General features: G+C 41.3%; 1 protein-coding gene across 2 annotated transcripts in view; it reads right to left on the bottom strand.

Annotated features, from left to right (window-relative positions):
• SKAP1 (src kinase associated phosphoprotein 1) overlaps window positions 1–20,672 on the bottom strand; it is a 322,299-nt gene that overhangs the window by 23,763 nt on the left and 277,864 nt on the right. For both annotated transcript variants that reach the window (XM_055407647.2, XM_055407648.2), the window contains exons 7-10: window positions 20,258–20,382; window positions 17,892–17,955; window positions 15,556–15,762; window positions 6,162–6,212 (exon numbers count right to left, since the gene is read on the bottom strand). In XM_055407647.2, coding sequence (XP_055263622.1) covers window positions 6,162–6,212; window positions 15,556–15,762; window positions 17,892–17,955; window positions 20,258–20,382 — 447 coding nt within the window. The remainder of the gene's footprint in view (window positions 1–6,161; window positions 6,213–15,555; window positions 15,763–17,891; window positions 17,956–20,257; window positions 20,383–20,672) is intronic.

Genomic DNA, 20,672 nt, shown 5'->3' with positions numbered 1-20,672 from the left:
AGTTGCTAAGGATGGGATAGGTGCAGAGAAGTGGGCAGTGGGGGGACAGAAGCTCTGCCTATATGCTTTTTTTCTTCTTGTTCCTAACGTATGAGCAATTCAAAGAATAAAGGCACAGAAGAACAAGATCCTTATATGTCTCTGGGAAAGAACTTTATTAGGAACCTTAAAGTGTACAAAAACAGAGGAGAGACAAAGTTATTTAGTTAAGATTCAGATATTGCAAACAGAAGTGAAAATGTTAACCATATAGAAACTCAAGGATATTTTGTTTTCACAGAAAGTGTTTATATATTCAGTAGACAACAGAGGGCAGCAAATGAGATGACTGCACTGAAACATTCTGCCACAGAGTTATGAACATGTTTGGGAAAAAAACCCATTGGGAAAAAATGCTAATTACTGAAAAGACAAGGCATATTTTGGCAGGGATATCAGTGTGTGAAACAGAAAAATATCAGTTCCTAAAAAGTGAAAGTAGTTTTCCCAGAGGATATAATGCATTTTCAGTTGTAATGGAGTTGATTATTCATGCCAAGATTTGGGCTAAGTTTAGGAATGAAAAGTACATTGACATCAATATGTTTCATGGATTTATATATGGTAAAGAAAATCATTTTATAAAAACAGACTTTTAAAAAACATCACTTGAGGTTTTCAAATAGTAAGACTTAGAAAGTTATCTTGGCCTTTTCTGGCCACCAGATGGTCACTGTGGTGTATGCCCCCCACATGCCTGGATGTGGGCTAGCTCCTTGATATGATGGGTACCTTTTGAGTCTCTATGTAGAAACTGATTTGATACTGGGTATATAAGACACCTGTGAGAACACCAGGAAAAAGAGCTATTCTAAAAGTGCAGCAGATCGTAGGGAATGCAAAAAGCTAGGAGAAAAACAAAACCTTCCGAGAAAAACTAAAGGTAGAAGACACTTTGAGTTCTTCATAAGCTAAAGGCCCAAAGAAGATAGAACTCAGGAATCCAGGAGATTGCTTAGCCTAGTCCAAGAACTGGAATCATCAGAACCATAACAATGCTGCTTTGGAAAATAAGCAGAATGAAGGATAAAAAAGGGGAGGAGGTTGGACTGGCACTCTAAACAGAGGTATCCTGGTATTAATGAAATCAGGGTGGAGGAATGCCTTAACTGGACAAGACTGGAATTGCAGACTCGCAGTTTAAAACAGGTGACTGGCATTTATGTGTATATGTGCACACAACTTCACTACATTCACTCTTCAGCCTTCAGCAAACATGCAAAACACTGGGAATTCTGCATGGGCCATTCCCTGCCCTTAGGGCTGCCATCCAGCAAGGGTGGCACCATGAAACAAAGTCACACAACTATTTATTTATGATTGTGATAAATCTGCAAACGAGAAGCTGAGGGTGCTGTGTGTAACAGGGAATCTAACATAGTCTGAGGGATCAGGGAAGCCTTCCCTGAAGCTTTAAGTTGTAAAACAAAAACCTGATCAAACCTTTAAGAGGGGAAGAGGTAAGACCATGGAGGGCTTTATTCCTGCAGCTTTCCCAGGAAGAGCTTGAAGGCTGGGAGTCTGCTGGGCCAGGCCAGCTTCTCCCTAGGCTTGCCCAGCACTCCTATGAACAGAGGACGTGTGAGGAGACTCGGATGTCTTTAGACCAGTAAGAAATTGGGAGCCTGAGAGAGAGGATTGACTCTCTGGGAGGGTCTGAGGCTCCTTTAGGTTCACATTCCTTTGGCAGCAGTCTGAGATCAGAAATGGTGCAGCATTCTGACCATTTAATTAATTCAAAACATCCTCATTCTCATTTTGAGGACATTATTCCATCTAATTATTTTTTTCCAGTCTGTCCATTTGGAATGAAAAACAAAAGAATAAAGCTTAATGCCAGCATTTCTCAATGTCTCTCCAAAAAATGTAACTCTGCACTAAATAAAGCCTGGTAATTCAAAAGCAAAGCACTAATATATTCAGCATAAAACAGACAGAGGACCTAGAGCAATAATGACACCACTAATAACTAAAACAGTTATAACAATTAACAACAATTACAATGATAGAGAAGCTAATGGGTATGATCACAGCATTTAAATTGCTAGCAGAGCTGAGGAGGACTTTTACTAGAGGGAAAAAAAGGGGCAGCATCTTATTTTTTTTATCCCACGTAAGAGAAGCTATGCCCCCAAGCAGGCAAAATATCCTAGGAAGAATAGAAGCAGAGCAAGTTAAAAATATTTTTCTCTCTTTTCTAGGTATTTATTGCAAAGCATTTGTCATTCCACACCAGGTCTTTACAACCAGTGATAGTGTCATTTCTCTAGTAACGCAGGCCAAATTGGTGCTACTATCGACAGAGTAGATATTTGAAAATGAGCCACCATGATGTGGAGAGTTCTAAGGTGAAAGGAGCAGACACGGTTCTGCCTGCCCCCCTCCTTAGGGACAACAGAGCTTGACCATGCTCTTTCCAGAGTTCACATGTCACGTTGGGTTTCTGTTTGAAGGATATTGGGTAGCTCCAGAATTCAAGCTGTGACCAAGGAAAAGAGGCTAAAGGCAAGCCAGCATGTTGTTTATATTTTCTTGATAAGCAAAAGGATTGTGCCAGTGTGGCCCTGGGTATAATTACTTAACAGATTATGGAAAACAGAGACAAAAGGAGAAGAAAGATAAAGCCAGTTCTTGATAAAGCATGAGAAATGGATAAAGAAGGCCAAAGCAGTGGCCCATTGGAAGGGACTTGAAATGTTCTCTAGACCAGGCCATAAAGGCCACTGTGTACATTCAGTCCCTTAAGCAGACTCAGTCTCATAACTTATTAGCTATCTCAGAAAGAAAGACATAGAAAAATTTGTCAAGCTCTATTGACTATGATACCAGAAAAGGAGAAGCCACTAAACAATACCATTTGCTTGTTTTCATAGCTTTTTAGTCTTTGAGTTTTGAAATTATTGGGCTTCTCTGGTGGCTCAGATGGTAAAAAATCTGCCTGCAATGCAGGAGACCCGGGTTTGATTCCTAGTTCAGGAAGATGCCCTAGAGAAGGGAATGGCAACCCACTCTACTATTTTTGCCTGGAGAATTTCATGGACAGAGCTTGGAGGAATACAGTCCACAGGGTCACAAAGAGTCAGACACAGCTGAGTGACTAACACTTTCAGTTTTGAAATTATTATGGTTCTTAATGTTATTAGCATCATCTTGAAGTGGGGCACATTCACAGATTCTAATTTTCATCTCGTGTGTTCCTTTTATTGTTCCAAAATTATAGCTGGGTGATGATCCACTCATGTTTGGTCTTGGAAAACAGGTTTCAAAAAGTAGTAACAAGAGCTCTAAATTCTTTTGTGGTTTCCCTCTGTTTCTTTTGTGTAATAATTTACTCCACTGCTGCTGCTGCTAAGTCGTTTCAGTTGTGTCCGACTCTGTGCGACCCCACAGACGGAAGCCCACCAGGCTCCCCCGTCCCTGGGATTCTCCAGGCTAGAATAGTGGAGTGGGCTGCCATTTCCTTCTCCAAATTTACTCCACTAGCAGCCACTAAAGTGGAAAAAATGCCTCAGAAATGGAAAACTCATCAGTAATCATTTTTCTGCAGAAATGACTGAACATGGTCTCCTCCTTAGCTGAGTTTGCCCATAACTTCAGAGCAAAAACAACCTGTTTCAAGATCTTATTTGGTCAGAGGTTTGACATTTCTAAGGATGATTCATGCCACCAGCCCTGCTTTTGATCTGACATGGCATAGCCAAGCAAATGGCCAGTTGTTTTCATACAAACAGCAGAGAATGAGTTTTACTTTTGGCTACCTGGACATGCCTTCTCATGATAGAGGATGGAGATAAGCTATCATCACCAAAGACACTTAGTGTTAGACCGTTAGGCTGATGGGTTAGAATTTAGTGAAAATCTGAGGTGTTGAAGAGTCACTCATTAGAATAACCTTGTTACTAACAGTCAAGCTGTAAACCGAGCTCTTTATAGATTGAACAATCAATACTACAAGGCTGTGATAGATTTTCTAGGTAACAGAATAAAATAAAAGAAATTACATCTTACAGGGTCATTAACACCCAATCAGGATAAACTAATTCTTTTTTTCTCTCTCTTCTGATAAGATCTTAGTTGGGCTTTAAAAATGTTAGCAATTCCATCAGGGAAAAAGCACAGCATTCCAGGGAAAGGATCCCTGAAATAGTGAAGAAAAGCATGTGGATTTTAAAGGTAATCCTGGTAGCCATGGTATCATTTAGGAGAAAATACTTTTCCCCCTCAAAGGGCATGTGACACCTGATTTGCCCAAGTGAACCAAACTTGTGTAGCTTGCCTATTATAGAAGAATTTACACTGTCCTGGAGCTCTTGCCTTTTATATGTCTACCCTTCCCTTGAACCTCTATATTTTATTGTTTTAAAGCTAAGTGATGACACTTGGATGTTACATATTTGTTGCCGTTTCTATAGCTCCTTTGTAGGAAAGGCATCATATAAATTCAATAAATAAATAAGTAAATACAATAATAATAAAAATTCTTGCCTTAGATTCTGCAGAGAGAGGGAAAAGTCCTCCTTTGCTTTTTAATCCTTAAATCACCAATCATTATAACTGGTGGGAAGTATAAACCATAGAAACGTACTTAGAGTTCACTGCCCTTTAACAACACCTATTTTGGAGGCATAAAGCTTGAGGAACAAAGGTGTTTGTTTTTTTTAAAGAAGTATTTGAATTATAGCTGTTGGAACAGTTAAGCAACAAATCTCTCCTCACTCTTCAGACTGAACATTAGAAAGAGGAAAGGAGGGAAGAAATGAGATGGGGGAGAAGTCTGAAACTGAATTTTAGGCTTTTGCCAGAAGGCTGCTGCTTCCTGAAGGGAGTTTAATATAAAGTTGACCATCAGAAGCTTCTAGTTACTCCACCCAAGCTGTCCACATGAAGTGCTTCTTTCCTGCACCAGTGAGGGAAGTTGGTTGAGAAAAGACATATGGGTTGGTAAAGAAACAGACTTTTGTTGTTGTTGGAATTCTGTACATCAAGTAGAACAGTAAAAAAAAAATTTCACAGGGGACTTAATCACATGCGCTAACAGTCATGAGGTCCTTACTTGAAACTACACTAACATTCCTGTCATACTTGCTTCACTTCTCTTTGGCTTTGGCTCGTGACTTCTGATGCTGGCTCTTTGCTGCCTTTTTTCTCATTTGGAGAAGCTGGGTCCTTCACTAAACCTGTTACATATTCACTTCCCACGGAGAATTCACCCAGGAAATGGGCTTTGCTGAATGGATTAGGAAGAGAAAGGCATAAGCAAAGGGAGAAAGAGGAGAATGGAAAAAGGTGGAGAGGCTGGAGAAACAGAAGGGGAAAAGGACAGAAAGAGGGAAAGAATCCCTAGGTTTAAGACTTCCGTAAAATCTCAAAGAAAAAGTCAGCCAGCATCTAAATCAGTCACTTCCAGGCTCCGCTGATGGCATGAATGTCCTTGAGGTGGCCTGTACATCACGTATTCCTTTACAGACAATGAAAGACTAGGACCTTGGTCGACTTAAGGGGGCTTTAGAGGGGCATCTGACCTTAGAAAGGATGGGCTGACTAACAGACTGAAGCATGGTTAACAGTCTGGGATGAATAAGATGTAATTTTGTATTCAACAAACCTGTTACATATTCATTTCCAAATGTGCCTGGAATCAAACCAGGCCATCAGAAGTCAGCATCATCAAGCAATTCTATCCTTCACCCCACGCTCACTTTTCAGATCTGACACATTTCCATTCCCCTCTGAACTTGCAATCTCCGGGCCTCTCAGACAGGAGACATTTCCATTCTTTCCATTCTCAATCCTCTGATCTTTTAGAGATGAGGCAATTCTATTTTCACTGTACTGATTTAAGAAATACTGATAGGGAAAAATAAATATCTGGTTTGGCTTCTCAACCTCTTTAGGATAAATCTTAGCCATTCTGGGAACATTAATTAAAGTGAATGGGTGGCTACTTTTAAGGTTAAGCTATTTCTCTGTCCAGTCATCTTATTCGGGGCTGTTGAGGTCAACACACCAGTACCCTCTTAGTTAGCAAGTCCAGTAATGTTTGTAGTCAAAGAACGGTGCTTTCTCTGGTAGGAAGCCTGAATATCCTACCCAGCACCTGTACATTTTTGAGGCTCTCATACCTCCTTTTTGCTGACTGCCACTCTCATCCTCTTCTAGATCATGCTCTTCATCTGTGGGGATAAACATGCTCAGCATTAGCAATTAGTGGTCAATAGTCTGTTATTTGCACTGACGGGTCTTCTTTCTCTGAGCTTAACACATTCTTTTCTTTAAGGCAATAATTACCATATGCTTTTTTTAGTTTATTTATTTTTTATTTAAGGATAATTGCTTTACAGAATTTTGTTGCTTTCTGTCAAACCTCAACATGAATCTGCCATAGGTATACATATAGCCCCTCCCTTTTGAACCTTCCTCCCATATCCCTCCCCATCCCACCCCTCTACGTTGATACAGAGCCCCGCTGGAGTTTCCTGAGCCACACAGCAAATTCCCATTGGCTATCTATTTTACATACGATAATGTAAGTTTCCATGTTACTCTTTCCACCCTCTCCTCCCCTCTCCTCATGTCCATAACTCTATTCTCTATGTCTGTTTCTCTGTTGTTGCCCTGGAAATAAATTCTTCAGTTCCATTTTTCTAGATTCCGTATATATGTGTTAGAATATGATATCTGTCTTTCTCTTTCTGACTTACTTCACTCTGTATAATAGGTTCTAGGTTCATCCACCGCATTAGAACTGACTCAAATGCATTCCTTTTTATGGCTGAATAATATTCCATTGTGTATATGTAACATAACTTCTTTATCCATTAATCTGTCGATGGACATCTAGGTTGCTTCCACGTCCTAGCTATTGTAAATAGTGCTGCAATGAACAATGGGATACATGAGTCTTTTTCAGTTTTGGTTTCCTCAGGGTATATGCCTCCATATTCTTTTTTAAAAAATCATTTCTCCCCTTCAAACTGGCCTCCTTTTCTTTCCCTCTCCATTCATTCATTCACAAACATTCTTAAGTGCTTACTATATGCAAGACATTGCACTAGGAGCTGGAGATGTGGTGATGGACAAGACTGGTCAGGTTCCTGCCCTTGTGAAGCTTCCAATCCACTGAATTATTTAGGTGCCTATTATTAGGATCCTAATCCTCTTTCTCAGACCCTATTTCTCCTTCTCTTTGAGAATTCTCTTCAAAATGTGTTATCTCCATGTAAGTATTCAGAGTTTTTATGTGTGAAGCTAAGTACATGTTTAGACCCTTTGTGATTAATTAACCCTTAATGTATCAAACTTCGTTCAATTGTTACAGAAGCTGGTCATATACACAATTTTATGTTCCTGGTACTTGGAGTTTGTAGTTATCTTTTTACTGCTGTTATTCAGCCTGTCTCATTCATGAGAGTGTGAGCTCCTGAGGGCAGCTGGAATGAATGGTGGGCACACAATGAATTCTAAGTCAATGCCATTGTCTCACTCCATCCAAGTGTTTATATAGTCAAAGTCACAACATGATTTCTTACCTTCATTAACCTGTTTCATCCCAGACTTTGGGTCCTTATCAAGAAAGCATGAGTACCAGAATCATATTAGGCTGTTTTATATGTGTAAAATGCACAGAAATATACTTGCTATTCTCCTTTTCATCACTGCCACCCAACACACACACACACACAGAAACACACACACACACATTCAGAGAATGAATGGGGCATAAAAAGCAACATTTTGAGGGTTGAATACTCAGTTTCTTCTGGCCACATATACTTTCCTTTCTCTTTGTGAATCTGAGCGCACTTACCTGTCTTGATTCCCATAGTTATACCTTTAAATGGAACTTTTGAGGTGATGGCCCAGGACAGCCTCCCCTTTAAATGTAAGGTTTACAGGGCAACTTGAGTTACGGTACATTAGACTAGAAGTAAACTCTAAGCTCATAACTATGAAGAAATAGCATAAGAGTATGTAACACACTACAGGACATTAAAGAATTACAATTAATTTCACATACAAAATGAAATAGTCCCCCTGCAAAAATTTAAATTAATATTGTTATTGGGATTGATACTTTGGGAAATACGTCACATGTTACTAACATTTAAATAGGTATATAACATGTATACATAATATAAGCCTGCCCTACAAGGTCGTATGGGAGAAGGACTCAACTCTCCTAATCTGTGTATGACCCTGCAGCAGAGAATTTCCTACTCACTGCCTGCAGTGCTCCCCTACCTCTCCATGAGGAATAAGGATGTGAGATAATGGAGGAGTGAGATCAAATATCGGAAATAGATCACACTGAAATAAATCACATTTAACCTCATTCTTTGCACATTGTCTTCTTGTTATTACCTGCATTTCCTTCCTTTCTCTGCTATGATGCTTTTTCTTTTTGATGTGGGACCAATTTCGCAGGATTGAAAACATTCAAAAAAGAGTTGGTATCTCCTCAGTTTTAGAGATACTCAATAATTTGGACAGAGAACAGCTCTTTTGCTGATATCAGACAACTTAATCACAAAGACCAGTAATTTGCTGTGCTTAGGCACTTTTGCAGAGAGGGTTTATTCTACCTCTGCTGTCTGTGCGCAGATGTCTCTTCCTCCCAATTCTAATCAATGTAAATTGGGTCAGATCTCCGCTGTGAATTACAAATTGGATCCGAAGTTGGAGGGTCACTGTGCCTGCTACTCCACCCCCTTCCCACCACCATTAGATGGGAAGCTACACCAAAGATCTTTTCTAAATAAATCAGACTTTATTGTAAAACTCGGCCACTGACGAGACATAACCTCATTAGCATTGATTTTAAAATAAATTATTGAAAGTGGCTTGCCTGCTCTTTGGATTTGTAAAATAGGAGAATGTAAATGTATTTGCAATGATAAAAATGAAAACTAAAACTTGATTCCTTTATCCTTTCAGGCAACATCACTTAAACCAGTCATGATACAAAAATGGAAAAAATAAAACTCTGCTTTATGCAGTTCAATTATAGAACAGATACTCTGACTTCCATTGGGCCTGTAGTGTCACCTAGAAAGAAAGCAGAATGTTGGCCACAGGTCTTACACATCATTCATCACCATTACTAAGCACTATGGTGGTGCATGTGAACCAGGACGCTCCAATCCCTATGTCTATCTAAGTCTGTCTTTCCCGGGTGGCCAAAAGCAGGCTTCAGAGTAGGAGCCCAGCTACTGAAGTGAGAGGCTGAGTGCTGTGTCTCTGCGGTCTTTGAAGGAGTAAGTATGGGGATCATCACCTGGTGAAGGCAATGATGTGTCCTCTCAGCATCATCCCAGTTTCAGAGTAAAAAGTAAAAGTAAAGCGTCAGTCGCTCAGTTGTGTCTGATTCTTTGAGACCCCACGGATTGTAGCCTGCCACCCTTGCAGGGATTGTCCAGGCAATCATACTGGAGTGGGTAGCCATTCCCTTCTCCATGGGATATTCCTGACCTTGGTCTCCTGCATTGGCAGGCAGTTTCTTTACTGTCTGAGCCACCAGGGAAGCCCCCAGCTTCAGAAGGCACCACACAAATAGCTGAAGGGTTAGTTGCACAGTCGTGTCCGGCTCTTTACAACCCCATGGACTATACCCCACCAGGCTCCTCTGTTCAAGGGATTTTCCAGGCAAGAATACTGGAGTGGGTTGCCATTCCCTTTTCCAGGGGATCTTTCTGACCCAGGAATCAAATCCAGGTCTTCCGCATTACAGGCAGATTCTTTACTGTCTGAGCTACCAGGAAAGCTGAGGTGTACAATTTATCTCAGATCTGTCCGTGAAGTCAAACTGGTATCTTTCAAACTCCAAAGTCAAGAAGACTGATTATATGGCAACATGCAAAAAAACTCTGCTCACAAAAGGGGATTAAATAGCCAAATTTCTTTTTTTTTTTCATCTGTAAGGTGAGACTTTAATTTTAAAAAGATTATTTTGAAAAAAACTTTTTAGGCTAAAGAACTTGTTGAATTTCTGTATAAGAATATTATTAGGCTTTTTAGCATGACATCTACTAAAATACATCTTCATTTAAGGAGGAATTAAAATTTATGTGCTGCTCAACTTTAAACAGTAATAGATTATAATGGTTCTTGCTCCTAACAGCACATATGGGAACCCAACCTTACACAGGCTTTAAACAAATTAACCTCTAAAGATTACTGTCCACTTATTACATTAAATGCTCTACTTGATTCCCAAATATTTCATTTCAATTGGGAAAACAGTTGAGGAAGATTCTGTTAACTGTGCGAATGTGTAAGAGAACCATGGGGTATCACAAATGAGCATCAGTATCCAGAGAGTTGATTTCAATCAACACTCTTGGCACAATGTCAGGGACACTAATGAGAGGCTGAGAGGAACAGGACACTGACTCCACCGTGGGGACCCAGAGAGGAGCCAGCTTCCTATGACACCTAGCTCCTTTCTGAAGTGCTGCTCTGACATCGGTTGAACTGGGAATACAATTTTAAAAATGACTAGATAAGAAAGACGGAGGTCACTTCTCTCAAGTAAAGCAAAGTGACAGAAGCTTTAAAAATGCCGAATGTATCAATGTGCAACCAGATATCAAGGTGCTCTGGTGACAGATGTCGCAGAAATGCAGATAACCTCAAAGTGCAAAGGGAACAGGCAAAAAATGGAAATAGAAACCACTCCACAGAATGCATGCTGCTGCTGCTGCTAAGTCACTTCAGTCGTGTCCGACTCTGTGTGACCCCATAGACGGAAGCCCACCAGGCTCCCCCGTCCCTGGGACTCTCCAGGCAAGAACACTGGAGTGGGTTGCCATTTCCTTCTCCAATGTGTGAAAGTGAAAAGTGAAAGTGAAGTCGCGCAGTCGTGTCCGACCCTTAGCAACCCCACGGACTGCAGCCCACCAGGCTCCTCCATCCATGGGATTTTCTAGGCAAGAGTACTGGAGTGGCTTGCCATTGCCTTCTCTGACAGAATGCATAGATATGTTATAAATCCATGGATGCTACAGCACCTCTTCAAACAACACGGCAAATAGGAGCATGATGCTAATAGCACATTTAATTCTCTGTTGCATAGCTGGTCATCTCAGCTGTTACCGCAAAATATTTGCATCCTATCTCCATGGTAGGATCTTGAGTACTAGATATTAAACTCAATTTTTGCTAACTGCAACACTTGGAATACACTGAATTTAATTTCACAAATCATAATTGAGCACCTACTAATTGGAGGAGAAAAACCTAAATACAAATCCCTGGGGTAAAGGGTGAACCAGAGCTCAGTTCCAGCTGAGTCTCTGGGAGGCTGTCACTGAGGAGACTCAGTGGGTCCCCTTTCACAGACTGGGCGTGGGGATTTGAAGTAGAAGAAAACACATGGTTCCAGTTTTGGTGCTGGTCAAAAGTAGGTTTGTCTGGAGCCAGGGGTGCACGGGACTGAGGGGAAGAAAAGGCCAAGAAGCTCGGAAGGGGCCTGACGGTAGCTCTGATTCTTTGATGAGCCCCTCATGGAACCCTGCTTTTCCATGAAATTGGAACTTGGTTCTTCACAAACTTTGTACTTTTGGTGTCTGCTTTTCTTTTTTCCTTAGACTTCTTGCTATCATCATTCCCCCTTTCTGTGGGTCTGGACAATAGTATGCGGGAAAAATAATTCCACAGAATGGTTTCCATTTGTCTCAAATGAAAAAAAAAAACAAAACAAAACAACCCAGTTATCTGCTTTATTATAACGTGATCTGGTTTCTGGGTCTACAACGACCCTCCAGGGCAGTGCGGGCAGCCTCAGAATGTGTGCAGACATTCCCAGGGAAGACACTTTGTCTTTCCTTGCACTCTCCTGAAATCTCTCTAGACAACATGGCCAGATTCTGTTGCTACTGCAGCTGCTGTGAGGCCTCAGTTACAGCTCTTCAATGGTCTCAGGTGTCTTGCTGGATTCTAGGCTTGAGGCCCCAGACAAAGAGAAACCTGATTAAAAACTGTCCTTTTATGGAATCTGGAATCATGAAACTGGGCCTGTGCTAGGCTGCAAAATAATTTGGGGGAGGGGTGAAAGAAGGTTCAGAAAAGCCTTCCATTTTCTACATATTGCTTTAGTATTTCTTTGTTGGTAGTTCCCTACAGTTTAATCTACTGCAAATGAGATCTTTAAAATCAAGGGCTCCCATATTCTTAACATGGATATTCAGAAATCCCAGTAGATAACAATCCTGAAACCATATTATCTAGGACTCACATTGTGGTCTTGGCTGAAAACCTCGAGTGCTCTGGTTTTCCCTCAAGGGAAGGAGAGTGCTAGCCATGTAGCAAATGCTAATTATCCCATGATTAATGTGATGTAGTGCATTTAATTTGATGATCCATACGCTATTTTGATTAGGAAAAAACATTTTTGTATTGCCTTGGTATATGTTACAGGCACTTTTCTTTCAAAACTAGGAAGTCCATCAGAATTATATTCTAGAAGGGAGGAGATCTCACTTACACAGCCTTCTCCATAGACTCAGTGAGGCTGGTGTAGGCCCCATCCCAAAGAGGAAGGAGAAGCAGAATTGACAGGCTAAATATTCTCTACAAAGCACATTTTACTGTTACTGTGAGACATGTCTTAGAGGCCCAAGTCATTTGACTATTGAGGAGTGTGCAACATTAGCACAATCCCACCTTACTGTCAACTGTCCCTCCACCCAGCACCTGTCTTCGCAGTAAAAATGGGCCTGAGCAGAAGGTGTGAGCCACTTTCCATCTGCTCTGGATTTTCAGTTTCACCTGCTTCACACGTATCACTGAAAACATCCAACTGGACTGTCTTAGGTCTGGTTGGCGGAGATGGGGAATGACCCAGGATTCTTCAAAGACGTAACACTTTCTGTTTAAATGCCACCAAATGGAGAACAGCCAGCATTTACTGAACACTGCCTGGATGCCAGGGCTCTCAGTGCTTTATGCATTCTGTTCCAGGCTGCTCATGCGTCCTTTGTGACAGCTACAACTGTTATTCCCATTTTACAGCTGGCAAAACCACACCTGAGAAACAGGGCAGATAACTTGCTCACGGTCTCACAGCTGGCAGATGGCAGAGCAGGTCCATCCTGACGCAGAGCCAGCACTGTCACTGTGACATCATGCTGTGTCTCACATGTCACTGCTCAGGGGGTGGTCTTCTGAGATGAGTGTCAGGCTCCCTCACATCCTCTCTCAATTCCTCCAAGACAGGAAGGGTGGCACAGGCAAAACTAACAGCAATTTCAGAAGCAACAAGCTGAGTAGCATGGATAGGAATCTGGCTGATGGAGACTTGTGTCTGAAATAATCTCATCATAATAAAATGCCAATATATTCCAACTTCAATGCAGTCTCTAAAAACTGTTATGGATAGAAGCTTTTGGGAAAGAACCTGTTGGCTGGGAACAGCCCTGTCCTTTAGAAAATAAACCAGCAAGTAGGCTGCTGTTGCCCTAACCTGGAAAGAGACCCTGGTTTTCCTGTGATGTGGCCTTCCTCACTTCTGAGGGGCAGTTGTAAGCACAGGGTAAGTGGCTTTCCTCAAGAAAGTAGACCAGTCTCCATGCCCTTGGAGTCCATTCCAATATCCAAACTGGCATGAGCTTTGGCACACTGGGCAGTGCCACAATGGCTGAGGGTAGGGTTTTAAGAGGCCTGGGAAGGATGGTTGCTAAGAAACCAGTCACACTTTCAGTAATCCACCTGGGGTTAGGTTTTATTTTCTGAGGCATCTTTCTCTTTACTCTCCTTTGCTCTGTGTGTCTAAGCATCAGCTCCTTTCTCCCTGCTCCTTTGAGAAGTAAACAGGGGCACTACTTTGCTCCGCAGAAGGCTGAGTGGCTCTGTGAGGTTTTTCCAGAGCACTCTTACACAGCTGTGACCTCAAGTGGAGTGTCACCTGGCTATCTCCCCCAGCCTGGACAGCAGCAAGTGGAATGTGAGCTCATCAGGAACCTCTGGCCAAGTTGAGGAGTATATCTCCTTTTAGGGGTTGTTGTGATTTAGATCCATTTCTGCACCCTGCTGTTGCAATGGAGCAGACTGTGAAAGGGAAGATTCTCAGAGGAGCTGTGTTTTAATGTAGCAATTTGATTCAATTTTCCACTCTATAAAATTACCCATCACTGCTCGTTGCTTTCTAACAGACACCTTCACTCTTAATTTAACAATCCTATCGAATTCTGCCAGGGAAATTGGAAAAATTTATCACCTGTGAAATTTTATTTTCCTTTGGTTGTATCTGTTTTTGTAAAACTTCATTAACGACGATGACTTGCTGAGGAAATTATCATTTTTTTTTTTTAACTTCAGACACAAGAAATGGTTCGACCTCAACCAAGATATCATTTGCATAATAAAACACAACAAAAAGGCTGGGGAAGTTGGGGACTGGCAGAGGCTGGAAGTGCTGGGAGAAGAAGCAGGCTCTTCTTGTCGTGGGTTGGTGACTGAGTGCGTGAGGTCCCAATCAGGAGGAAAAGTATAGCCACAGCCCTGCAACTCAGGAAGCAATGACGTGGCTTCTCCCCAAGGGAGAGATGAATGCGGTGTTGACAGGGTTGAACCCTTCTTAGGAAGCCTAGAAATGTCAGTTGCTTACTAACAATATTTTTAGCAACCAGCCCTGACTTCAGGGACCTGAGTGTTAGGTTCACCTCAGCTCCTAGGTTCATCTGGGATTGAGGTTTAAATTGCTATAAATTTAGACTTAACTTGGATTTCTCAGCAGAGCACTGAACTCCTGGCAAATTTCCACAGGAGCGATCTTTCTGAATGGACTTGAAGATTCAGCGTTCCTGTGGTCTAACTACCTCACAATTAAAAGGCTCAGGCTTCATTTTTTGCACAGTCTGACCCCCACTGTGCTCTGCACTGTTCAGCAGCTGCTGTTACCCACACAGGAAGTGGCTGGGCGGGAGCAGTGATGACTACACAGTTTTTTGAAATGCTGGTTATCATGCCTTCAGAAAAAAAAGAAATACGTACAGTAGACCTGGTGTAATGGTGGGCAGAGGACACATGTTAGGTCTATTAGCAAGAGATATGATTTGATTCGTGGTATATCTGGACTAGGCAAAGGTGAACTGTGCTCTGTCAAGGCTTTACTGTGTTACCGAAAAGGCTTGTCAGCATTTATATTTCTGCAGTCTTTTCATATCCTTCATCATTTGAGGTGACTTTCCATTATCCTCACAATTACACATAAAAGAAGTTCAAACTAGAGAGTTTTGATGAAATTCGCGGTGAACCTATGAGAACCAGCATGAGTATTCTTGACTCTTGAACCTGTTGATGTTTGTAATAAATTACTTCACGTGCAGAGATAAAAGACACTCCCCACACCCATCAACCCATCTTGTCCCTAGGGCAGGGCTTTTGTGTTGGAAATCATGGAAGCTTCCCTGCAGTGCCTCCTTCAGAGGTTCAGCTTCCTCTGGAGCTGTCCAAGTTATATTCTACCAGGTCTAGAGTTTCTAAACTAGAAGAAGATAATTAGAAGATGAAATGTCTCACCTGGTAAGATTTCATAAATATCTTCTTCTTTCTCCTCCATAGCCTCTTTGAGTCCCACGCTCCCAGGCAAGATAACGGGTCTGCTTTGGGAACCAGAATTTGAGGAGTCAAAACCATCGATATCATCGTACATCTCTTCTTCTTCCTCTTTCTCCTCTTCCTCCTCCTCTTCCTCCTCTTCATATGGAATGGTTAAGGAGCTCAGGTCTGTTAGGGCAGAGATGAGAATGAATCAAGATACGGTGAAAAGGAAAAGGATAAGGCAGGGAAGGAAGGAAGGAGAAGGAGGAGGAGGGACGAGAATAAAACATGTCAAAAGAAAATGAAACACCAGGTTAAGTGCTGTTATTTCTAATGCGGGACTTGGTGGCAGGAAATCTACAGAAAAGGCCAGACTAGCACTGCATCAGGTTTAAACCATCAACATAAATCCTTCCTTGCAATAAAACTTGATCAGGATGAAGCAGCCCTGAAAAGTATGGGTGTGTGAGAGCACACGAGGTGAAGGGAAGAGAATAGGCCAGAAGAGAAAATGCCAACGTGCTTCGCACTGCTTGTCAAGTGGAAAACTGGGAGGGTGAGTGATGGCCGAGGTTCTCCAGGGCGCATGGAGCCTGGGAACTATGGTGGCTTCCGTAGGATACCTGAGCTGTCACAAGCTCATTCGTCTCCCCCATGGTCTCACTGCAGAATTTCAGAGAGGTTTGCTTGTAAAGAGAAAAGCGGGCAAAAGTGGAAGAGGAAGAGAAAGTGGGATGTGGAAATATATAATGGTAATATAGTACCAGATGGAATGGCTGAGTGATGTGGTTTCCACGTCCTTTTGCAGCTGTACAGCCTGGCTGACCTTAAAATGGGTCACCACATAGAGGCTGCTGAGCCCTTACAGCACTGGGGAGCACAGGGCAGCAGAGGGAGATTGCTTTCTTATTTTAATGGGGAACTGGGAAGGTTCATTCTCTGAGGCGCAGTATAGAGTGTGCTCTGAAACCCTGCCGAGGGGCCTCTGCAGGATGGGCGAGAACAAGCAGGGTGCTCTGGGGAAGAAAGAGTAGAGACAGCCGATGCTCATATCGAAATGCAGTAAAACTGTTTGGCTTGATTAGGCTTTTAATAAAGATTTTGCAACTATTTTCATCTGAATTCTGGTGCCCACCTCATATGAGGAAGGGATCAAAGACACATCTGTGGCTTAAACCATATGTTATTATTTTGTTTGTTTTAAAATAAAATGGAATGAATAATTTCTTCAATGTGGGATTCTGAAAGTACCACAGGGTACAGCTCAATAAAGCTGCTTGGAGTTTTATTGAGGTTTACACACTTAGGGGTATATTACACGCATAAATCCAAGGCACCTAGATGAGAGCATACCCTGTAGTCTCACCATCAACGTTCATGTTTGCCTAGTTCTAGTCTATTATACGTGACGCTCTTGGTAGATGCAATAGTTTGTTCCTGTGATAGCAAAGGCATAAACAGAGTAAAAGAGGCAATTGTAATTAAAGCTCTGGTGCTTCCTTCTTTTTTATCCACAATAAAATCTTATAGCAGAATTTAAAAAACTAGACGAAAAGGCTTGGTGTTTTTAGGTTGATGTTCTTCTCACTAGGTCTTGGGTCACATACGAAGTTGGTGCTTCTGCCTTTCTGCAGAGGCAGGGTCCTGCCATGAGGTATGTGTACCATCAAGAGGGTTATCAATGTCAGGTGACAGACTCAAGGCTGGCTGCTCCTGCCTGCCGGGCCCCTCCCAGACAAGGCTGCCTGGGCCCCTGTCACTGCTGTGCCTACAGGATGGCCAGCAGAGGGTACTCTAAGAGCAGTCATTTAACATCTTCAGCTAGGACTCTTCCCAGTCAAAGCAAAGAACATTTGATTGTCGTTTGGGAAATAGCAATTTGTTTTTCATGTCCAATGTTCTTAAAGGCCACCTAGATGAGTTTAGATTTCTACTTGACTAAAACTGGAAGATTCTGAACCTAAACCACATCTAGATGACTTTGGTATCATGTATTTCCTTTCCAGAATATAAGGGGTTACGAGACACTGAATTGAGCTGAGCTGGTTTTTAGCATCTCTTTTCTGGTGATTATAAATATTACAGACTTGCCTGTAGGTAGGCGGAAGAGCTAGAATGAGACTAGAGGTCACCTCCAGGTTGATGGTTTCTTTACCTTCTGAATCACACATGGTACTGTTTGTTGTTATCATGTGAAAGATATGATAGGGAGAAAGGGCAGATAAAAATATATTGAAGCCCATGGATTATATTTATGCAATACAACTTGAATTGAAAACGGGCTGAAATACTGTTTCTGTAGTAACGATACTTACCCTTTAACAAGAAACCTATTTGATCCACCCAGTCTCTGGCTTCAGCTGGACTAGAAGCTGTAAACTAGAGAAAAATTAGTGAATTAGTTTATCACTTTCACTAAAATTTCTGTGAATCCTTTAGGGAGGTTCAAGGGGAGGAATCTTGTGAGCTGAACTGTAGAGTCAAGTAGAATGCTCAGAATTCTCATTAATTCTCAGATTCCTGAGAATTAACATTTAGAAAAAAGATCAAAATCCCACTCAAAGTGATTTTTCTCCTTCAGTAACTTTGCATACCCAAAGTTGACAGCTGGATTTCAATCCAGAATTCATGTTCATGTGCATTCATTCATTTGATTACCTATTCATTCATCAGGCATTTATTGAGAACAGTTTACAGAGAAAAAGGCAAACCCAAATTCCTGACTTCAGATCAACGTGTCAGTTTTGGAGACAGCACACACACTTGACAAGGGAACACTACAAAGTAAGTGCATTTGAAAACAGCTGGATGTTGAGAGAAGACAGGGAGCACTTATCATTGCCTATGGTAAACCAGGGAGGCTTGTTGAAGTAATACTGTTTGGGTTGAATTTTTAAAGAGAGTTGGTGGAAACTGGTGGAGGGAGCTGAACATTTAGGTAGGGAGAACCAGCTGCCAAAGATTAGAAATGAGACCATCAAGTATAGGGAAGGTAGGCCAGATCAGCTTTACTGGAGAACAGTAGGGGATGAAGCTGGAGAGCTGAGGGTCAAAGAAGAATTGATAAAAAGGCTTTGAGTGTTAGGAATTCAGATTTCAAGTGCAGACAGTACAGATGAAGCCACTGTAAATTCTAGCAAAAGGAGAGGGAGAATCTTTCAATTGTGAGTAGGACAGACTGAAATAGGGAGAAATTAGAGACAGATCAACTAGAAGGCTACTTAACTAGTCCTCTGAATGAAGTGATAGGGACTTAACTATTGTGATGGCTGTAGAAATAAATCAGAAGGGAAAGATCCAAAGGATATTGTAGAGGAAGAATCCACAGACTATGGTAATGACTTGGATTCAATGGGCCAAAGAAAAGAAGTAAACAAACTCTACATCCTGATTCACAAAACAGGTCAGTCAAGCATCAGGCTTTAGTACTGTCTCATTTTAAATGAATCAACTTGAAATGACTGTTCCTGAAAAACATTTTTATTATCTGGTCATTAGGGTAAGATAAAAACATGTGCTGTATAAGAAACCTAGATTCCTGCTTAAAACTTATTAATAAATATTGTCATTCTTGATTTCTTAAAAATACTTGTCTATAAAAATGACTAGGGAAATTGTTTTAGACTTACATAAATTTTTATATGAAACTTGCAAATCAGAACTTAATAATAAAAATAGATTTATAAAAAATTCCATAGAAAAGTTTGGTTTAAATTAAAAATTTTCTTTTGAAATTACATAATTAAAACCTAGGTCATTTTTACAAAATAAGGGCTAGGATACTGTAGAAACATGAAAGGATGAGTGCTGAGAAAGACTTGAAGGGTCAAAGGGTTACACAAGTGGTTAATATTAAACTTAGCATGGCTTTTTTCTTTTTCTTAAGTTAGCTAAAGTTTTTCTAAATTGTTTTAGTAAAACTGTGATAAAAGTAGCCAACAAGGAGGAAACAATATGTGTATACACCCACACAATATGTGTATTCAATGTAAAAGTATATTTTTGGTGAAAAATCACTATATTCTCATATTCAGACTTTTTTTTGGCCTTTTTAATTTTATAATGCATTACCTATTATATCAAAATATATAAAAATGAACACAGTGAAGACTGTCTCTCTCACCCCCACTCAGGTCCTCTAGTTCCTCAGTAGTCACTATTATTACTCAGTACTCATTGCTTCTAGTACCTTAGAAATCCTTCCAGAGATATGCAGTGCATCTACACACAGGAAGATTATTTTGGATAGCAAGATGAATATGTAAAAATGAATGATTTCTTCACCCTACAGTCAGATTTCTCTTTTTCTGGATTTCATAAAAGGAAGTGAAGATAATCAGTTGAAAAAGAAAGAGAGTGGAAATTAAAGCCATGGAATTAGAGACTCTGAATAAAGAACTGGGTTGTGTGCTGCAACAGACAAGACTTCCACCTTCAGAATGAGACTGAGAAGGGAAGGGATGAAGAGATGGAAGCCCAGCAAAGGCAGGATCTAGGATGAATGTGGCAACAGAAGGGTGGGCACGACACAGCAAATGTGAGGACGTGTCAGGAAAGAAGGTCTTGGTAAGAAACGACAGGTAACAAAGGATGGCATCCGGTGTGACAACCACAGCTCACATGCAACATGGAACAAAACTGCGACACTAATGAGGATCTCCATCTCCTCGGCTCATCCTACCTCATAGCTGCGCCTATCCTGGGAGGTCAGCTCAAAGCAGGATTCTTTCTTGGAATCTTTTCGCAGGTAGGGGGCCATCCGTACACTGTAGCCCTTAATGAGGAAGATCCCTTTGGGCTGCTTGCCTGCAAGACAGGAAAGCTTCCTTTATCTCTAGAGAGATGCAACTGCCAAGGGAGGGCATCTTCTCTGGATGTAAAATAAAAGCACAGAAACAGCTGTTACCTCCCTGAGGAACCACAACAGTCGAGGAAGGGTTATTAGAGAAGCTTAAGAAGAGGCTACTGTGACAGCCAGGCAGAGATCACTGCCAAGCTAGGGAATGCAACGTGAAAGATTATTTTGCCAAAAGAGTACAACAGAGACAGAGAATTTATTAGAATGTTAAGAGATCTATAATAAGAGAGAGAAGAAA

The sequence above is a fragment of the Moschus berezovskii genome, chromosome 20 (assembly GCF_049115385.1).
Source record: "Moschus berezovskii isolate FMDL1 chromosome 20, NW_MosBer_1.0, whole genome shotgun sequence".
Lineage (NCBI taxonomy): Eukaryota > Metazoa > Chordata > Mammalia > Artiodactyla > Moschidae > Moschus > Moschus berezovskii.
Note: the sequence above shows the minus strand (reverse complement) of the source record. Positions and strands in the feature narration are given on the sequence as shown.